A 17,037-nucleotide genomic window follows, 5' to 3' on the forward strand; every position below is an offset into this window, starting at 1 on the left:
TATGCTGGAGCCAACAGGAATATTTCCACTATTTCAAGTGACTGGAGTCAGGGACACACAAAAAGCAATTCCTGCATTTTAGAACTTCTAATAAATCATACAATATACAGGCTCTTTGGTTATCTTGTAACTAACTGTCATGGTAAGAGAGGACAGAAACACTTATGTCCTTGATCCCTGTTTTCTGTCTGAGATGAAAAGTGAGGCTGCTGTACGAGAAGCCCATTAAGTTTACAACTGCAGTTTTTAAGTGAAACATTAAAGAAACACTTGTTTTCAGAGATAAGAGAACCATCCACTTACATTAGTAGTCTTTTTATAATAATCTATATTGTTGGATGTCTCTGGCTAAACCAAAGTCTGCTATTTTCATGACATTATTTTCAGTCACCAAAACATTTCTTGCAGCCAAGTCTCGATGGATACACTGGAAAGAAAAGGGAATAAAAAAGACCCACTGAAACAAACTGTTGTAAAAGTTAAATTACTTCCACACTGTAAGTAAGTCTCTTTTACAGATTTTAACCTAAATCACAAGGTGGGAAAGTCACACATTTACTAAAAGCCCATGAAATAAGGTTGTCTTTCTCACTGTAGTCCATGCTCTCATCTGTTGTTTAAAAGTTGAACACCAGCCCTAAGAAGCCTCTTAGAAAATCCTGGTTTATTTAAGACTCGGGTTTGGTTAAGGCTGAAAGCCTGGATGGTGACACAAACCATGCCAGGCTTGTTGTGACTCACTCTCCATTACACATGCCAGGTACAAGTATTGCAACACTTTCATTACAGATACTATAAATGAACGGACTATACCATCTCACAAGAGCTAAAACCTGACAGTCTGGAGCAGTGAAACCATTTTTAATATAGAAGATCTTAATATGAAGTATAACCAGAGTACATAGCTTTAAAATAGATGTCTAAAGTGTGTGAACTTACTTCAAACCTTAGACTATAGCAATTTAGTTATGAAAAGGAAAGAAAAAGCCCAAACCAGTCTAGGCTTGTCTGTTTGCTTTTAAAACAACACGTTTAGTTTCAGTATCCAAGCTCTCTCCTCAAAGACTTTTCCGTCATGTCATCATTATCCTGAAAACTGGTAACTGATTCTTGACACTGAAAGCACATTGTGATTGCTCTGGATATTATTCCTGTATTTAAGTAGCCTTATTAGGGTTCATACAAGATGGCATGGTAAAAAACATTGTATTTGGATTTCCCCCCAGGATATTCTACTTCTTTTCAAGTTAAATATCCTTCCCCCATCATTTTGGGTTACCCTTTTATGTTGCACTCTTTATTTCAGCATGTGCATAGACATGCTGGACTGAACCACTACAAAAATTATACCAGAGCCAATTCCTTTCTTGCATTATAACCTGTCCCAGCAATTTGCTGAGATCTCTTATCCTGCATGGGCAAAATGAAGTTTCTGCTCCTACTGGGTTAGCCATGGGGAACTGCCAAGAAAAAACCTGCTTCAGCAATGCCTTATGTGCACAGGACCAGACAATAGTACATGCTTCAGCGTCAAATCAGTCTGTAATTCACCATCAGCAAAATTACATAGGACAGCCTTCCTACTTCCCTGTCCTTATACATATAAGAACCACCCTCTGAGACACTATGAGCTCAAAGCAGTCAACCAACTACAAGTTCATAATGTTCATCTGAGATACCCTACGATATCTAAGGTATCTGGATGAGACTACCAGGGATGACGCAGGATCTGCAGCAGACCAAGCCTTTCCAGAAACAGAAGGCCTGGGATACCATAGAGGCATCTCAAAGGAATGTAACACCAAGTGAGTCAAATCCTGGCACCTTCCGGCAGTATAATTCTCATATCCTGCATTTTGCAACTAATGCTCTTCCTATCTTTAAATGGTCCCCTTTGTTGATTTCCATATTTGACAGTTTCCCAGCTGACCCTCTGGCCCAACAATTTAAGTCTCTTTGCAACAAATCTGTGCCAGTCCCTGTTCCTGTAGCCCCTGTGGTCTTGCATAGTACTGGAAGGTTAGAGAGGCATGCCAAGAGTTCTAAAAAGCATCCAACCAACTTTGGGAACTGGGATATTGTTTCTAAGTACAATTGTTTGCAAGGCAAAAAACTTTACGTAAGGCAAAAAGTAGGTGTGCACCAAACATCATCTTTACTTCTTTTTTTTGAAGGTCTCAGTGAGTTATTTATTGGACTGAAATAACAAGAAACACTGCCTTCTCACAGCTCCTGCATGATGGAAATACTGTGAGAAGACCAGCTCTTATATTTCAGTTCAGGTAAATGGATCCCTAAGGCGGAAAAGAACTAGTGAAATACAAACAGAAGTGGTGGGATATCTGAAGAACTGGAATGCACAGCTTAGTATGGGCCGCCTTTGTTTCCCTCTGCCTTGTGCAATGCCTCACACTCTGTCAAGTTCGGCACAGTGCTGACCAAGTGCTGGTGCAAAGAGTCTGCGTCAAGGATGAAAGGTTCTGCCTGTGCATCTCTGTGAGCTCACACACTTTTGGTAGTGTTCTACAATAGCACTTCTGAGTTCTCAGGTGGATACTTGTGCAGAGGTTTAGATTGGATATATAGGAAGAAATTCTTTACTGTGAGGGTGGTGAGGTACTGGATGGGTTGCCCAGGGAGGGTTGTGAATGCTCCATCCCTGGCAGGTGTTCAAGGCCAGGTTAGATGAAGCCTTGGGTAATAATGGTTTAGTGTGAGGTGTCCCTGCTCATGGCAGGTGGTTGAAGCTGGATGATCTTAAGGTCCTTTCCAACCTAACTATTCCATGATTCTATTTCCTTTTCCCTTCACAATAGTTATATTTTTTGGGATACAGTCATTGCCAGGAAAATGTTTCATTACTCTTAAAAAGAGATATCCTGAGGTGCTTTACATAACACAGTTACTTATGCTTACTCCATTAGATTTCTGTCTTGGTGTCATGCATGTTGCCCTGACTACCCTACTATGCTGAGAATTACTGCTTCCAATTAAAGAATAAAAGCAAAATTAGACCTAGATTACACACACACACCTTCTACATGTACAGAAAGCAGTAAAATTGTGACTCCACACAAAGGAACAGAGGGTTACACTCAGCTCTGGTCTTCGGTTAAAAACAGCTCCATATTTGGGAGTAAACATGACTGGAAATTTAGTATAAATCCTGCTAACCATCCACGCTTTGCAAGGAAGTACTTATCATCAATATTGGGTGCTCTGGTTTAGCCACTGGGTCCAAAACACCATGCAGGGTATTCATGATTGCTTGTCACCAAGCCACAGTATGTTACAGTTAGTATACAGGGATATTTAAGGTTCATAACCATAATTTATCAAATTACTCGGTTAAAAAGAAAAGCTGAAGAAATAAATGTCTAGGGACATGACAGGATAAATGAATTCTTTCGATAAGCTTGCTCTCCTGACAAACACCAGATTAAGTGCATAATTTAAGTGGACTAATCTACTTCATTTATTTGCCTCTTCTGTTCATTCTGCCCTGGCATCTTGTGGTCTTAACTCTGCTTATTATCATTCTGTAAACCCTCCAAGTAACTGACTCGTTATTTAACATCACTGTATGAAATGATTTGGTTGATTTGACTGGAAACATAAGGCAAATGGTGCTTGCTGCCCCATGGGTGGAACAATGTGACTTGTGTAATCAAGTTGACCACCTGTGCTTATGAATTCAAACAGCAGATATTACACAGTATTACTTTAAGTGATCCATTCTGTGCCTCATTTTAGCAATATTGCTAAACAGTGATTAAAATCTTCAAGACTATGATTTTTCCCACCGCTCTCCAAGAGCATGGGATTATGCAACTTATTTTAGAAGGGTTCTTTCCCAATTAAATTCTTGATATAAAGGAGCTGAGAACAAAACCAAACTCAGTAAGTGCCAAATAAATACACACATCACTCACTCAGTGTAGTATGCTGAGTCTACCTACTTTTTGTGTGAAGCCAGGTACTCCATGCCTCTTGCCAACTGGTAGGTGGCATGACACTAAGTCCTTGAATGTCATCTGTCTTCTGGTACCCTGTTAATATCAAAAGAATACTCCATCCCTGGGGGGCGGCGTGCTCGCAGGTACTCACGCAGGTTTTCCTTTGGAAGCGTATTTACTACACATACAATGGACCTTTGGATAAACAGAAGCGTGTGAAAAACCAGAGTAAGGCCAAAGGTAAAGTGTTTTTATGTGAAGAAGCTTTTAGTGTTCTATAATGAATGAACTGAACCAATAAATGTTTAACTGCGAAATCAGTAAGGACAACTTGAAACAAAAGGAGGTCTAGACCTGGCCAAATGACTGGCACAAAGCTCCATAGCATGATAGCAGCAGAGATACAATTAGTGTCTGAAAGTACCTAAACCCTGAGCCAGTGACTGTTCCTTTCCAGACCACACCATGTACTGAACAGCAAGCATTTTCAATCAGAAAATGCTGTGAGATCTCAAACAAAGGGAAAAGTGCTTAAGATTATTTTAATTTCCAGAGATTTATGCCATTCTGCATCACTTTATGTGACATAATTAGCTTTTAATAAAAACACTGTGCTCTTCAGAGAGTAAAAATGCTCATTTCAGATTCATGGCATACAAGTTCCACTAAAGCAGGACTGACAATTCAGAACAACAGGCATGGGTAAAGCCCCTCAAAAATGTCTTTTTTTCCCCCCTGCAGCAAGGGATTAGAGAGTTTTCATTTGATATAGTACCCTTTCTCATATTAAAGCTGCAAGTATAATGAGAGACAGGAGTTAAAATATGCTGCTAAGCTAAGGAAATATCTAAAAACTCCCATCACGGCATGACTGCTTCCTTAAAACCTCTTGAAAAATCATGATTAATGAGACTTTTGCAGACCTGTTGGGAAAGTCCTGCTTTACTTTCTTTTCTCTACTCACCATCCTGGGTACAGGCTCCAAGGAGATTGATGATGTTTTTATGCTTCCCAATCATCTTCATCATCTCCATCTCTGACACCAGGTCAGACAGATCTTTTTCTGTAGCATCATCTGGACAAGACACAGGATCAGTTTGTATTTTCTAAGCATCCCACCCTGAACTTCACAAAGGCTCATCAGTTGGTGTAAAACGTGTGCTTCCGAATGAAGAATACAGGATTTGTTTTCCTGTATACACTGTAGTTACATAAAGTTATATCTTATGTCCTAACAAAAATAATCTCAGTCTCCAATAAACTGGCCAACTCCTCAATGTTGTATGTTAAGAGGCAGCAGTAATAGCAGAAACAAAAATGCTGTCCTTAGCTATCAAACCCCATAACTATGCCTTTCCTGCAAAACCAACCTTATAATTAAATGCAAATAAATAGGCACAACCACCTGGACTGAATGGGCTGGGAACACATATTGACAGCCTCTGACATGAACTAAACTAAAAGCAGAGAGACCACACGATGCTAATATATCCTGCCTCCTAAATACTCACTGCTCAAGATAAACAGGCTGTCAAGGCACAGATTTACACCCAAACTGCTGAAGGCTGAGGTCAGCTATGTGCTCTTTGACCCCCCCCATGATGACAGAGTTCAGATGCCACAAAGGAAACTTTATTCGTGGATGAAGACTGCCATATCGCCCATTCTGATCCCTAATCACCCAATTTTCCTACCTTTCAAATCTTGACTGCCACAGTCACTGCTCTTTAGGCCTGTCTTTGTCAATCCCCACCGCTCGGGCCATGACGACTTGCCCAAAGCAACCTTCTCCCAGGGGTTTACCCAGCGTCAGCCTGGAGGGCAAACAGGAGATTAAACAATCAGCATCTGGTGAAGGGATGCAGCCAGTGAAATTCAGAGCTAAATATAACAAGCTTTCAGCATCTTGCTGGAGCACGAAGCATTATCATATGGGAACTAATGAGACTCTGTGTATGCATCAGTTTTCACGCGTGCCGCAGTATGTTTTCTTAGGGATGGGATAGCGAGCATCTCAAAAGGGCAGATCAGTTGCTATACCCAGCCTTTAAGCTCTCCCTCTCCTTGTACTAAGAGGCTGTAGCAGGAAGACACAGCATGGAGGGGCAGAGCTTTCAGAAAGCAGCAATCAACACATGAGCTTTCCCTGTAACATGGTCAGTCATCTTCTTTTTCACACTGACCACAAGGAGATGAAAGAAGTTTCTTTGTGCGTGTTGCCATGTGGTCCCTTTCGGGCAGCTGATGATCTGTGTGGCAAAGGGTGGTATTAAGAGCAGGGGGATGGTTTAGGTATTAACTCATGTGATATGGTGGCACAGTGCAAACAGAAAGTAAAATCAAATATGTTCTCAGGCAGCATAATTTTAGCTCAAAATTCATTCTTGTTTTTTGTTTGGGGATGCAGGCTGTGAAGATTTGCTCCTGGTGTCTTGCACTGGAGGAATCAGCCAGGACAGACAGCAGGTCTGGGGGTGATTATCAAACTCATTTCTCTGTTGTATGGCTGAAGAGATGGCCACCCAGCAGCCTTCTGGAGGGAGAGATGATGAGGGGAAGAGAAAGGAGGTTGGTGGCAGTCAATGTGGAGAAGAGCTCTTAAAATAATGCCGATGCTTTGAAATGTAATTCACTTTGGAGTGTGATTTCTCAGGGATCTTGATGTTTTCCTTAGAGCAAAGGCACTTAACTGCTTTGAAAAAGGAGGTGTATCTTCCATAAGGCTCTTGCCCCAGGTGGCTGGTGACAAGCATGCAGCGAAGGCTCAGGAGGGTTACTGCTGTGAGGGACTGGGTAAAGGCACCAGTGATGCTGATGCTCTTGTGCCTTGAAGAGCTGGCAGGAGATGCCATGGCCACCAGCTCTGCTCTCTGCTGCAAGTTCCCACCATACAGAGGTGATGCTCTCCCTGCACGGCAGCACCTCCATGGGACAAAGCACTTGGCACATCCGAGCATCCCCTACAAGCTGTCTTCTTTGCAGCCACTCCAGCAAGATCCAACACCCTCATGCATTCCCCTTGATCTTTTAAGGGGCAAGACAGGATGCTTATTTACCCACAGCTGGGTCTAGCATAGGGGTGTTTCTTGGCTGCAGGCTGTTTGCCATAGGTGTCATGTAGGAGGGTAACAGAAGATACCTCCTACCTTCAAGTACCCAGGCTCTGCTCAGAAAGCAGGAAGCAGAGACTGGAAGAAACTGAAACTCAGTTATAATCACAGTATCCACATCAGAAACCTTTTAAAAGGAGCAGTTATTAAGCATGCTGTGCAAAGTGTATTTTGCAGAGCGTACACCTGCTTGCAAAACCTGCTCAGCTGTAACAGACACAGAGGTGTCAATCTCAGATTATGAGGTTAAAAAGATAGAATTGAAAAGAAACTTCACAGCCTCTGGGCAAGATCTTTTAGTTCCAGCCTAAATGCTTAAGGGCCAGATCTGGGCTCCTTTACTTGCAGGAAATATCATCTAACAACCAGAAGCAGTGCCATAGCAGAAATCTGGGAGGGTGATTGATGAGTTTGATGCTGCTAATGTTATCTGGAGGAGAGGTCAGACTCAGATAAGCATTTTCATAACCAAGTTCTTCAGGATTGGCTTTTCACGGTCAAAAGCAATACCCCCGGATACAGTGTATGTAGGGACTCATTCTTAAAACATGGACATCTGTCTTCCCCAGTGAAATACAGGGACAGATTGTCATATCATCCACAGGAGAGCGTTAAACCAAGGCTCAGTGGTTTGAAAACCCTGCTTATCTACTTGGGCACAAGTCAGAAGCGAGAGGTGGTTCCTCCGGAGGGCAGCCCGCTGACTCCCTGTCAGATGTGGTCTTTGCCTCGGTTAGAATTCCTCGAGCTGTTTTGGATTGGTTTCTAAAGCAAACGCGAGTTTTTAAAAGGTGCAAAGACTGAAGGCAGCGTATGCTATGCTGAGGTCACTCCAGAACTAAAATTGAATTTAGGATCTTGGCAGAGAACAAACATTTGCATTGGAAACTGGTTAATTTATGTGCTATTGCCCTGCTAGGACTAAAGTAACAAACCCCCTCATTGTGTGCCTCCTGCCCCCCAACCTAATAAACTGCCTCTAAATAGCCTCCTTTCATTGCAAATCTGCTCCACCGCCATTTGTGCTGAATGCTGGTTTGAAATGTTTAGCACTCTAACATTTTCCGCATTGAGTGTATCCCCACAGGGTCCGGGCTGACAGGAGCACACACACAGGCCCCCACTGTTGACTAGAATCCTGCAGGTGGCAATTACAGCATTTTGCACTGCTTTGCAGCTACATCATTAAAACGATTTCCAGAGCAGTTGTCAGAAGGTTCAGAATTACAGCTCTGCCATCCAAAAGTTACAGCCCTGAACTTTCAAAGAGAACTGTTCATGATAAAAGGGGTTATTTTCTCAAAGCCACCTAAAGACTTCTTCAGGTTAGTATTAACGTTCATATATAATCATGGTTCTACCTTAATATTATCTCTCTTTTACATGTCTTCTCTATATTAAAAAATACAGTTACCTTTCTAATTAGATTATTCAGAAGCTCATTTTGCATGTTAGTCAACAGACATTATGGAGACACATGAATTTGCATATATCAAAATTCAGCAAGCTCTGCTTGAAACCTAATCCTTTTAAGCCACAGAACTTATATGTATATGTATACAATATGTAAAATATCCCCCTAAATCAAAAATCACCATCTCCATTAATACAGGCTAATGTAAATCAAAACAAATCCTACCCAGAGTCTTGACAGAAAGAATTGTCTAATACCATATTCTAGACTTTATCTCCTACATGCCATTGTATTACCTGCTCTATAAATATTAACTAAGTAATAACTGAAGAACACGGTTTAATGTACAGAGGTATTGCTTGAGGAAATCTTGACTGTCCTTCACCAATGCTTGTATGTGGCTATTTCTCCCAGTCTAGACCATATATATTTTGAGATAACATTTGAGGTTCACTCTTTTCCTGATAGATGAGATGCATTTTAGCAGAATATCTGAAAACCTATGAGAAATCTGAAAATGAAACCAGAACAGGCAGAGAAAATTTAGTTTCTATTTAAACAAACTGACTTCAGATAATCAAATTGCATCTTGATCTTCAGGAGATTTGGGTAATTGAGACTTCCCAGGGTTTCTTGAGTTAAAAGGACACATTACAAATCATGTCCTTCAGATGTGCATAGGTAGGGCGAAAGGAAACAGACTACATACTTATCTCTTGGAAACTCCCATTTTGGGTCTTCTGGCAATTCATATTCCGAGACTCCTGCCAGCATGGGGGCATCGGCAGTAGAGGAGAGGCGAGTGGTTATCCTCACCAGAGGCGTGTTGGAATTCATGGAGGAGCTTGAGTCGGCTGACACCTATTGTTGTAATACAAGATGCAAAAAAGAAAGGCAGAGATGTAATTCTGATCCAAAATCTCAAACCCAGCAGCACCTGATAACCAAGCCAGCTCAGAACAGTGGTATTAAGAAGTGAACCTACAGTCCTGCTTCTAGTGCTCACATATTTTCCCTCCCTGTAAGCACAATAGTAACTCTAATTGCTGCCAAGGCTGTGTCTGCCCCATAGGTCAAAAACCATGAGTTTTAAATGCATTCACTCTGAAGACAATTTTATTATTTTTTGGTGTTAATAGTAAATTCAAATTTTGGATTTTTGGTTAAAAACATTATTTTTGCGAAGGCTCCTGTATTTTTCAGAGAAAGGCAGCAAAGCTGGTGAAGAGCCTGGAGCACAAGTGTTATGAGAAATGGCTGAGGAAACTGGTGTTGGTTTACCTGGAGAAAAGGAGGCTCAGAGGAGACCTTATTGCTCTCTACAAACGACCTGAAAGGAGGTTGTAGCAAGGTGGGTGTTGTATTTTTCCCAATTAGCAAGTGATAGGACAAGAAGAAAAAACCCTGAAGTTGCACCAGGGAAGGGATGAGTTGAATATTAGGAATATCACCTTTACCAAAAGGGTTATCAAAAGCATTGGAACAGGCTGCCAGGGCAGTGGTGGAGTTACCAGGCCTGGAGGTCTCTATAAGAAATGCAGATGTGGTGCTTAGGGACATGGTTTAATGGTGGAGTTGGAAATGCTGGGTTTATGTTAGGACTTGCGGACCTCAGAGGTCTTTTCCAACCTAAATGATTCTATGATTCTATATTTTCAAAGCATTCAATATTGAAAGCATGAAAAAGCTATCACAATAATTGGGGGATACTCAAGTTTTCAGTTAACTACATTCTTAATTAAAGATTCTGCAGGCAATGTGGAGAAGAGCTCCTAATCCAAGGCTTTGAAATGTAATTCACTTTGGAGTATGATTTCTCATGGGTCTCAATGTTCTCCTTAGAGCAAAGACACTTAATGATAACTGCTTTGAAAAAGGAGGCAGCTCTTCCATCCATGTAACAAACTCGCTTTGGTGTGAATCTTCCATAAGGCTCTTTCCCCAACCTGCAAGCAGCAACCTGCTGTCTGCTGACCTCAGGGTTCCATGTGAATATGAAGACAAAACAAAAATGCTTGTATTGACAGTCTTCCCCTCCTTTAAGTGTGAATCCTCCTTCTCTCTTCAGGCCATGAAAGGCTTGGCCAAGCCTAAATCTGGTGGTCAAAGCAGGATGCAGGTTCTTTCACAGTGCCATCACTGGTACCATGCTCACATCAGGTGGCAGGAGGTGCTTCTCAGCCAGCATTGCTGCGACCCTGCCCAAGCTGAAAGCCCAGAAGATCAGAACAACTACTACTGTTGACCTTCATCCCCTCACCTTGAGTCAAATTTGACACCAGGTTTGCTCATGTAACATCCAGGGTTGCTTATATAAAATGTCACCAGGTTACAACTTTGTTCCACAGATCTTATAACTAGATGGAGCAATTATAAGCAAATAGATCCTAAGAGCATTAAAGTGCAAATCAGTGACACAGTGATATGAGCACAAAATCCTCTTGTCTTCATGACACCTGAGAAGTCCATATTACTGCTCCCTTATATTAAGCCCAATTAACACTTACAGCATCTTAGCCCATGGAATTACTCAAACTCCTCAGAATGGGGCTGGAAGGCTTTTTCAAGTCATGCTCTTACACAATGTATTTTGACAAGACAAAGCTAATGCTCTTAAACAGATTTCTCTCCATAACTCTTGACCACCTGTTTTAAGAGGTGTTTTTTGCAGGAAGATATCCTCAAACCCATCACATCAAATGGTCTTGGCTTCTTGACACTTTTTTCTAGGATTAGAAATGAAGACTGGAAAGAGGTTTCATAAGGAAGAAGTGTTAAGTATTGCTATCCAAAAAAAAGCCTTGGTAATCAGTTTTGCAGCTGACAGATCTTTCTTGATATCATAAGCTCCAGTTTCTGCATGCAAGATACTAAGCTGTCTATGGAACAAGGGAGTATAACTGCACACATTAGAGTACCATTCAAAGGAAAGCTGGACCCCCCTCATTCATTCCACCATCATCAATCTTAATATTTATTTTGGCAAATCTAAGTACCTGGCACATTTCTCTGGGATAATAGATACAGTGACCACTTGGGACACAAAGAGAACACTACTCTTAAGGCAGACTACATAGTTCTAAATAAATCAGTAAATGAATGCTGAGCAGAGTCCAAGAGAGAGATGCTGCCATACCCAGTCTACAGAGCAGAACACATCTGCTGGAGCATTATGGCAAGCCAGCATAAGAACCAGGCCTGAAATCAGACTTTTGCTTATATTTCTGCTCATTTTCATTAAGATTTAAAAATGATGCTTTATGAAATGAACCAGTTCAACACTAGGAGATGTGCAAATGTCCACAAACAATGTGGCAATTCTTCTGTCTCCCAGGAGTTCCCCTAAATTTCATTTTCCTGTTATTTCTGGATTCCATTTTTTACCATCTCTCACTACAAACCTACTAATACTCTATGACCACTTCCCCCACATTTTCAAAATCCACCCATTATTCTCCAGCCATTCTATCAAGACCTTTATGCAAGTCTTGATTCTCCTGTACTTATTAACATTGCATTTATTTCCTTGCCTTTGTCATTATAGCCATTGTTTTCATGGGACATCAGGCAGGCATGGAAGTGAAAACTGTCAAATTTAGATACCCCTTATGTATCAGAAATGGCCCAAACATTCTGGGGTCTTCTCCTTCATGAATGCAATATTTGTATTAGATACTGTTCAGATCTCTGCCAGAGTTTCACCTTCTCCCTAGCTCTTACCCTACAATTCAGCAGTCTTAGCATGGTTCAAACCTATAAATGTAAACTTGCAATAAACGGAAATACTCTGGTGATGCATTTTAAACACATAAGTTGAACAGTAATAACGCATAGAAAAAAACATGAAAGACTCTGCCAGTTTCCCTTTTAACCCTATTGCACATGTTCACTTCACACAATAACTGCATGACTGGCTGGAGATCCTGTAGGTAACCAGAGTGAGTTAATGTGGATAGGAATGATGAGAAATCCAGAGGAACAACTTACTGTCTGGGAGAAGAAAAATGGTCTGTACTCCCAGGGAATATTCTTCCAATTGATTAACTGGAGCAGTACAAGGAGTTACAGGAGCTCAAGGGCTATAAAAATCTGCTCCAGAAAAGATGAAGCCAATCCAGGCTGGCCTGTGATTGGAGATTTTCTGTTTCAAAATGGCCTTACAACTTTTCTGCAGTAGTCAAGAATTAACCTTTGAAATCACCCCTTAAGCACCTTGTGCTTTGTTGCCTTAGAGTGTACTATCAAACAATAAGGAAAACCCCACCTACTCCAAGGTCAGCAGACATGGTCAGCTTCAATGCATACATTTAAGTAAGAGCATATATAGAAAGCCTTTTTCTACCTCGCTCCTTGAGGCACTGCTCTCCAACCTCTGCCATGCAGGCTCAAGAACCAGCGACACTCTTGACATGAGCCCTACATTTCAGCATGTGGTGCTGCCTTCAAGTATGTGGATGCTCTTTTTGCTTTCAGTTATGCAAAAACTCAAGGTACATTGGACACAGGCCTCATAGAAGCCATAGTGAGTATTTGCCTCAAGCCTGTAATTGTACATGGCCAACATACAGACTTTAGGGCCACTTTGGGGTCTATCAGGTGCCAAGAAGCAGCAGCTGGACATCTAGTCAGAATGCATCAACTTTCTGGGCAGTCACCCAGCTCATCACCTTTATCTCTTCTCAGAGATAAAGGAACAAAGCCAAGCCAGAGCAGAGAAGCAATGAAAGGACATCTGACATAGGTGAATTAGACTTCTTCAAGGTCTACTCAGTGTGTTGGTGACACCTGTTTTTAAGTGATAACACTACTTGAGTGGCTCAATTAAAGCAAGGCAGAAGTCAGCATGACTTAAGCAAACACTGAACAGGACCTCAACTTCAGCAGAAAGGTAGATCTCTCCACCATAAAATATTCTTTGTGTGCTTCCTTTCTGCTTTTAAGAGACTAGAACAAAGAAAAGTACCAGCCCCAGACAAGACTCTAGCCCCCAGATCTGTACTTCAGAAAGAAAAAAGCCCGCTGTGTCCAAACATCATGCACCAATGCATGATTATATCCCCAATGTATTTTTCCTTTGGCCAACACACTGTATTTAATCAGCTCTAAGTTAATGCTTTACAAGCATTTCTAAGCAGTGGAGCATTTAAAACAAACAAATCTTTGCTGGAATCTTTAAATGCCATGTGGCAAAATCAGCTGCAGAGCAGTGTGTAATTGTCTGTAATTGATTATGAAGGGTGTTTTCCTCCACTGATGATTTATACCATGTCCCGAAGCTTAAATCTGTCAGTTCTGGCACTCATGCTGTGAGATTTTAGCAGCCATGCAGTGATTTCCTATAATTGTCAGTCTTTTTGAAGGCTCTGCTATAAAAGTTAATTTGAAATCATATGCATATATGTATATAAATATAATTAGTAAGTAAGGACTATTAGCTGTTGGTGGAATTAGTCTACCTAAGTGACTGGATCTAGGAAAATAGAAAGTTAAATGCACTACACACAAAACTGAGGATTCCTAGAGTTAGGTACTGACATTTAAAGCACACATCATCACCCCTTCATGAAAAGCACTCCTGTCGAAACACTTATAACAACATACAACTATAACAACATAACAAATGAGTACTACTGAGCAAGTCAATGGTTTCCATACAGACAAATCCAAGGATAAAGCTAGAAACTAAAATAGGTATTAAGGTAAACTCCTTGCAAAATATCTTACTGACAGTCGTGTATTAATCTTTGTAGTTCAGAGTCTGTCCTTTAAGATGAATGACATTTGTACAGCTCAATAAGATGTGAAATACCGTGTTACTCCACTTGTTCCACATCACTTTTCTTTTTTTACAGGTTCTAGCTGATATCATTTTGAATTAGCTATTTTTCTGGGTGAGCTTAAATCTTACTTTAAACCAATCAGTCTTTGTTCATCACAAAGGCACTCACTCTATCTTTATGAAGGCTTAGGACTCAACAACGACAGTAAATATAAATTAATGGGAATGTATTTAAAAGACTGAGCATAAGAAATCATTCCTCCCTGTTTAAGACACATATGGCACCCAAGTCAAGGGGTCCATATTTGACAGATTAACTGTGATAGCAACAATGAAATGCTCTAGTGATGACACACACTCATACTTGTCTTTGACTGGGCAAATCACCAGAGACTGTCTTTTTGTCTTTTTCAATTAGAATTATTTGAGAACAGAAAAATAAGTTCTACAGAATAGATGTATATCCTACTAAAGGCTACTCTGTACCTCTTTGGTTCGGTGACCCTGTCTCCTGAAGCCTATACTGCAAATCAACTTGTGATGTTCAATCCTTCCCCCTCCATCTCAAGCTGTACTTCAGTTCAGAACATTGCTAATACCAACAGAGCAATGCACATCTTTGCTTTTATATAAAAAGGAGGAACTGCTTGATGGATTTCCCTGTAAGCAGTTTCTATTTCGAAAACCAAGTACCAGATCTAGGGAGGCTGAGGTTTGTAGGGGGAGGAAAACTGATAAACCTGACTTCATCATGACCCCTCCTATAAATGTGAAAAAGGACTGCATTTGGTCTGGAAAAAAAATGCCTGCATGGGGGAATGATAAAATCCTGTAGTAGCTCAGACAAAATAGTGTATAAGAATCTAGTCCTGCAAACCAAACCATATGTTACTCAGCAAGACTCTTCTCCTGCTTAGACAAGATGGCATCACAGTCATGCAAATGCCTCTTTGTGAACCAGGATTATTTTCATATCCAAATCCTTAGGGAGCTTGCCCCAGCAGCAGAAAGCTTTGAAAACAATATCAAGAATTCCCCAATCTATGGCCTCATTTCTCTGGAATTCCAACAAAACCCACCAGCCAGCCCCAGATCTCGGCCCAGTTCACAGTCTACCTGCCACGAGCATCTCCCCCATCCTCTCAACATCCTCAGCCACTTTCTCTATTCCTCACACACAGCACAAAGGCAAAGGAGAACCTTCTGTGACCAATAGATAAATAAAGGTTCAGTGACAAAACCCCAGCAGGTTTTTAAATACAGACCTCTGCAATGCAAACAAACCAAAACAAAAAGTAAAGCTGGCAGTACAGCAAAACAAACAGAGCTGAATAATCCAGAAACACACGCCCATGAAACAAAACATCTCCTGGATTATTTCTGATGTTTCCCGATTTTTGACAACAATTCTGGTATCCAAAACGAGCTGTAAAAAATGCAGAAACCAAACAATTGCTGCAGCCTTAAAGACCAAGGAGATGCTATGGTTTAGTGTGAGGTGTCCCCTGCCCATGGCAGAGGGGTTGGAACTGGATGATCTTAAGGTCCTTTCCAACCCTGACTATTCTATGATTCTATGATAACTGAAAAATTAAGGTATCTTCACTGTTGATGAGCAAGTCTTCAGGGTTCGCTTGCTTTATCCTCCTTCTACAAGCTAATACAGGCAATTAGTGAAATAACCAGTGAAATCATAACAGAAATAGAGATTTCTTCTAATGCTTATAGCAGTTTACACTTCCCTTTCTGAAGATATGAAAGCAGAGAGCTCTTCAATGAGAAACTCCTGTTCACAAGAAACTACTTGGGAGAATTGAGAGCAGTGGAATTTTTGCTTAGGGGTTGAAATAGGATTCACAGTTTCAAACATTTATACTGCTCCTCGAAAAATTATTCCCACTTTTAAAACCAAAATGCTGTTTGGCGAGGAAGATGCAGAAAAACACAATACGTAATAAAATCCTATCTGACAAGCATGTTGTAAGACAATATTTTTCCCTCTGTGAAACAATAGCTTTGGAGAAGGTCCATATTGCATCATTTAACGATAAATAACCAAACTGAGGGCAGTGGTTGGCACTGCTGTCACACGCAATGAAATAACACTCTCCCCCTGAGGAACCATTTCCAACTGACACAACTGAGCTCACACCAAACCCGAGGTATTTTTTATGCCGTCAACTTATCTGAGTCATATGATGCTTTTGTATTCAGGCAGAAATCTAATAAATGTCTTTTATCTAAGCAGCTGAAATGTATCTCTCTCTGGTTAAGTATACAACATTAGAAAAGCCTTCTTTGTCCAGAGAGCTACGCAGATTTTAGCCATAGAGATGTGCGAATTGAGCTGAGGGTTTATCACTCTGATATAGTTGCTTTCCTTCCCAGTGATTTCTAAGCAAATGAGTAAATTTATAACATTACCAAAGAAAAGTGGGGAAAAAAAAGTCAGATGAAATAAGAATTAACATTTTTGTGCATAAAGCAAACCAAGTATTTTTCAGGTCAGACAAAGCTCATGTTCCCCCTCAAGATTTTGCAAAATACTACACTTTAGAGGAAGATTGGCTAAAGCATTACTATGTGGTAGCATTTTAACCATAGACATTCTGAAACCATGAAAGAAATGAACTAATACTGCTCAAAATCCCAAAACCAAGCTCCAGTCTATCATGTGTGATGGTGCATCTACATTTCAAACATTTATCCACAGCGAAGTAGTATTTTTTAAGGTACTCTGACACTAATAATGTTCTGGACAGGTTAAAAACAAGCTGC

General features: G+C 40.7%; 1 protein-coding gene across 1 annotated transcript in view; it reads right to left on the reverse strand.

Moving 5' to 3' along the window:
• The window catches only part of FGFR2 (fibroblast growth factor receptor 2), a 71,473-nt gene that overhangs the window by 10,511 nt on the left and 43,925 nt on the right, over window positions 1-17,037 (reverse strand). Inside the window, 9 exon segments of the mRNA XM_034061358.1 lie at window positions 304-336; window positions 338-427; window positions 3,956-4,006; window positions 4,008-4,039; window positions 4,042-4,151; window positions 4,917-5,031; window positions 5,638-5,679; window positions 5,682-5,770; window positions 9,190-9,341. Coding sequence (XP_033917249.1) covers window positions 304-336; window positions 338-427; window positions 3,956-4,006; window positions 4,008-4,039; window positions 4,042-4,151; window positions 4,917-5,031; window positions 5,638-5,679; window positions 5,682-5,770; window positions 9,190-9,341 — 714 coding nt within the window.

This window comes from Melopsittacus undulatus, chromosome 4, assembly GCF_012275295.1.
Source record: "Melopsittacus undulatus isolate bMelUnd1 chromosome 4, bMelUnd1.mat.Z, whole genome shotgun sequence".
Classification (NCBI taxonomy): domain Eukaryota; kingdom Metazoa; phylum Chordata; class Aves; order Psittaciformes; family Psittaculidae; genus Melopsittacus; species Melopsittacus undulatus.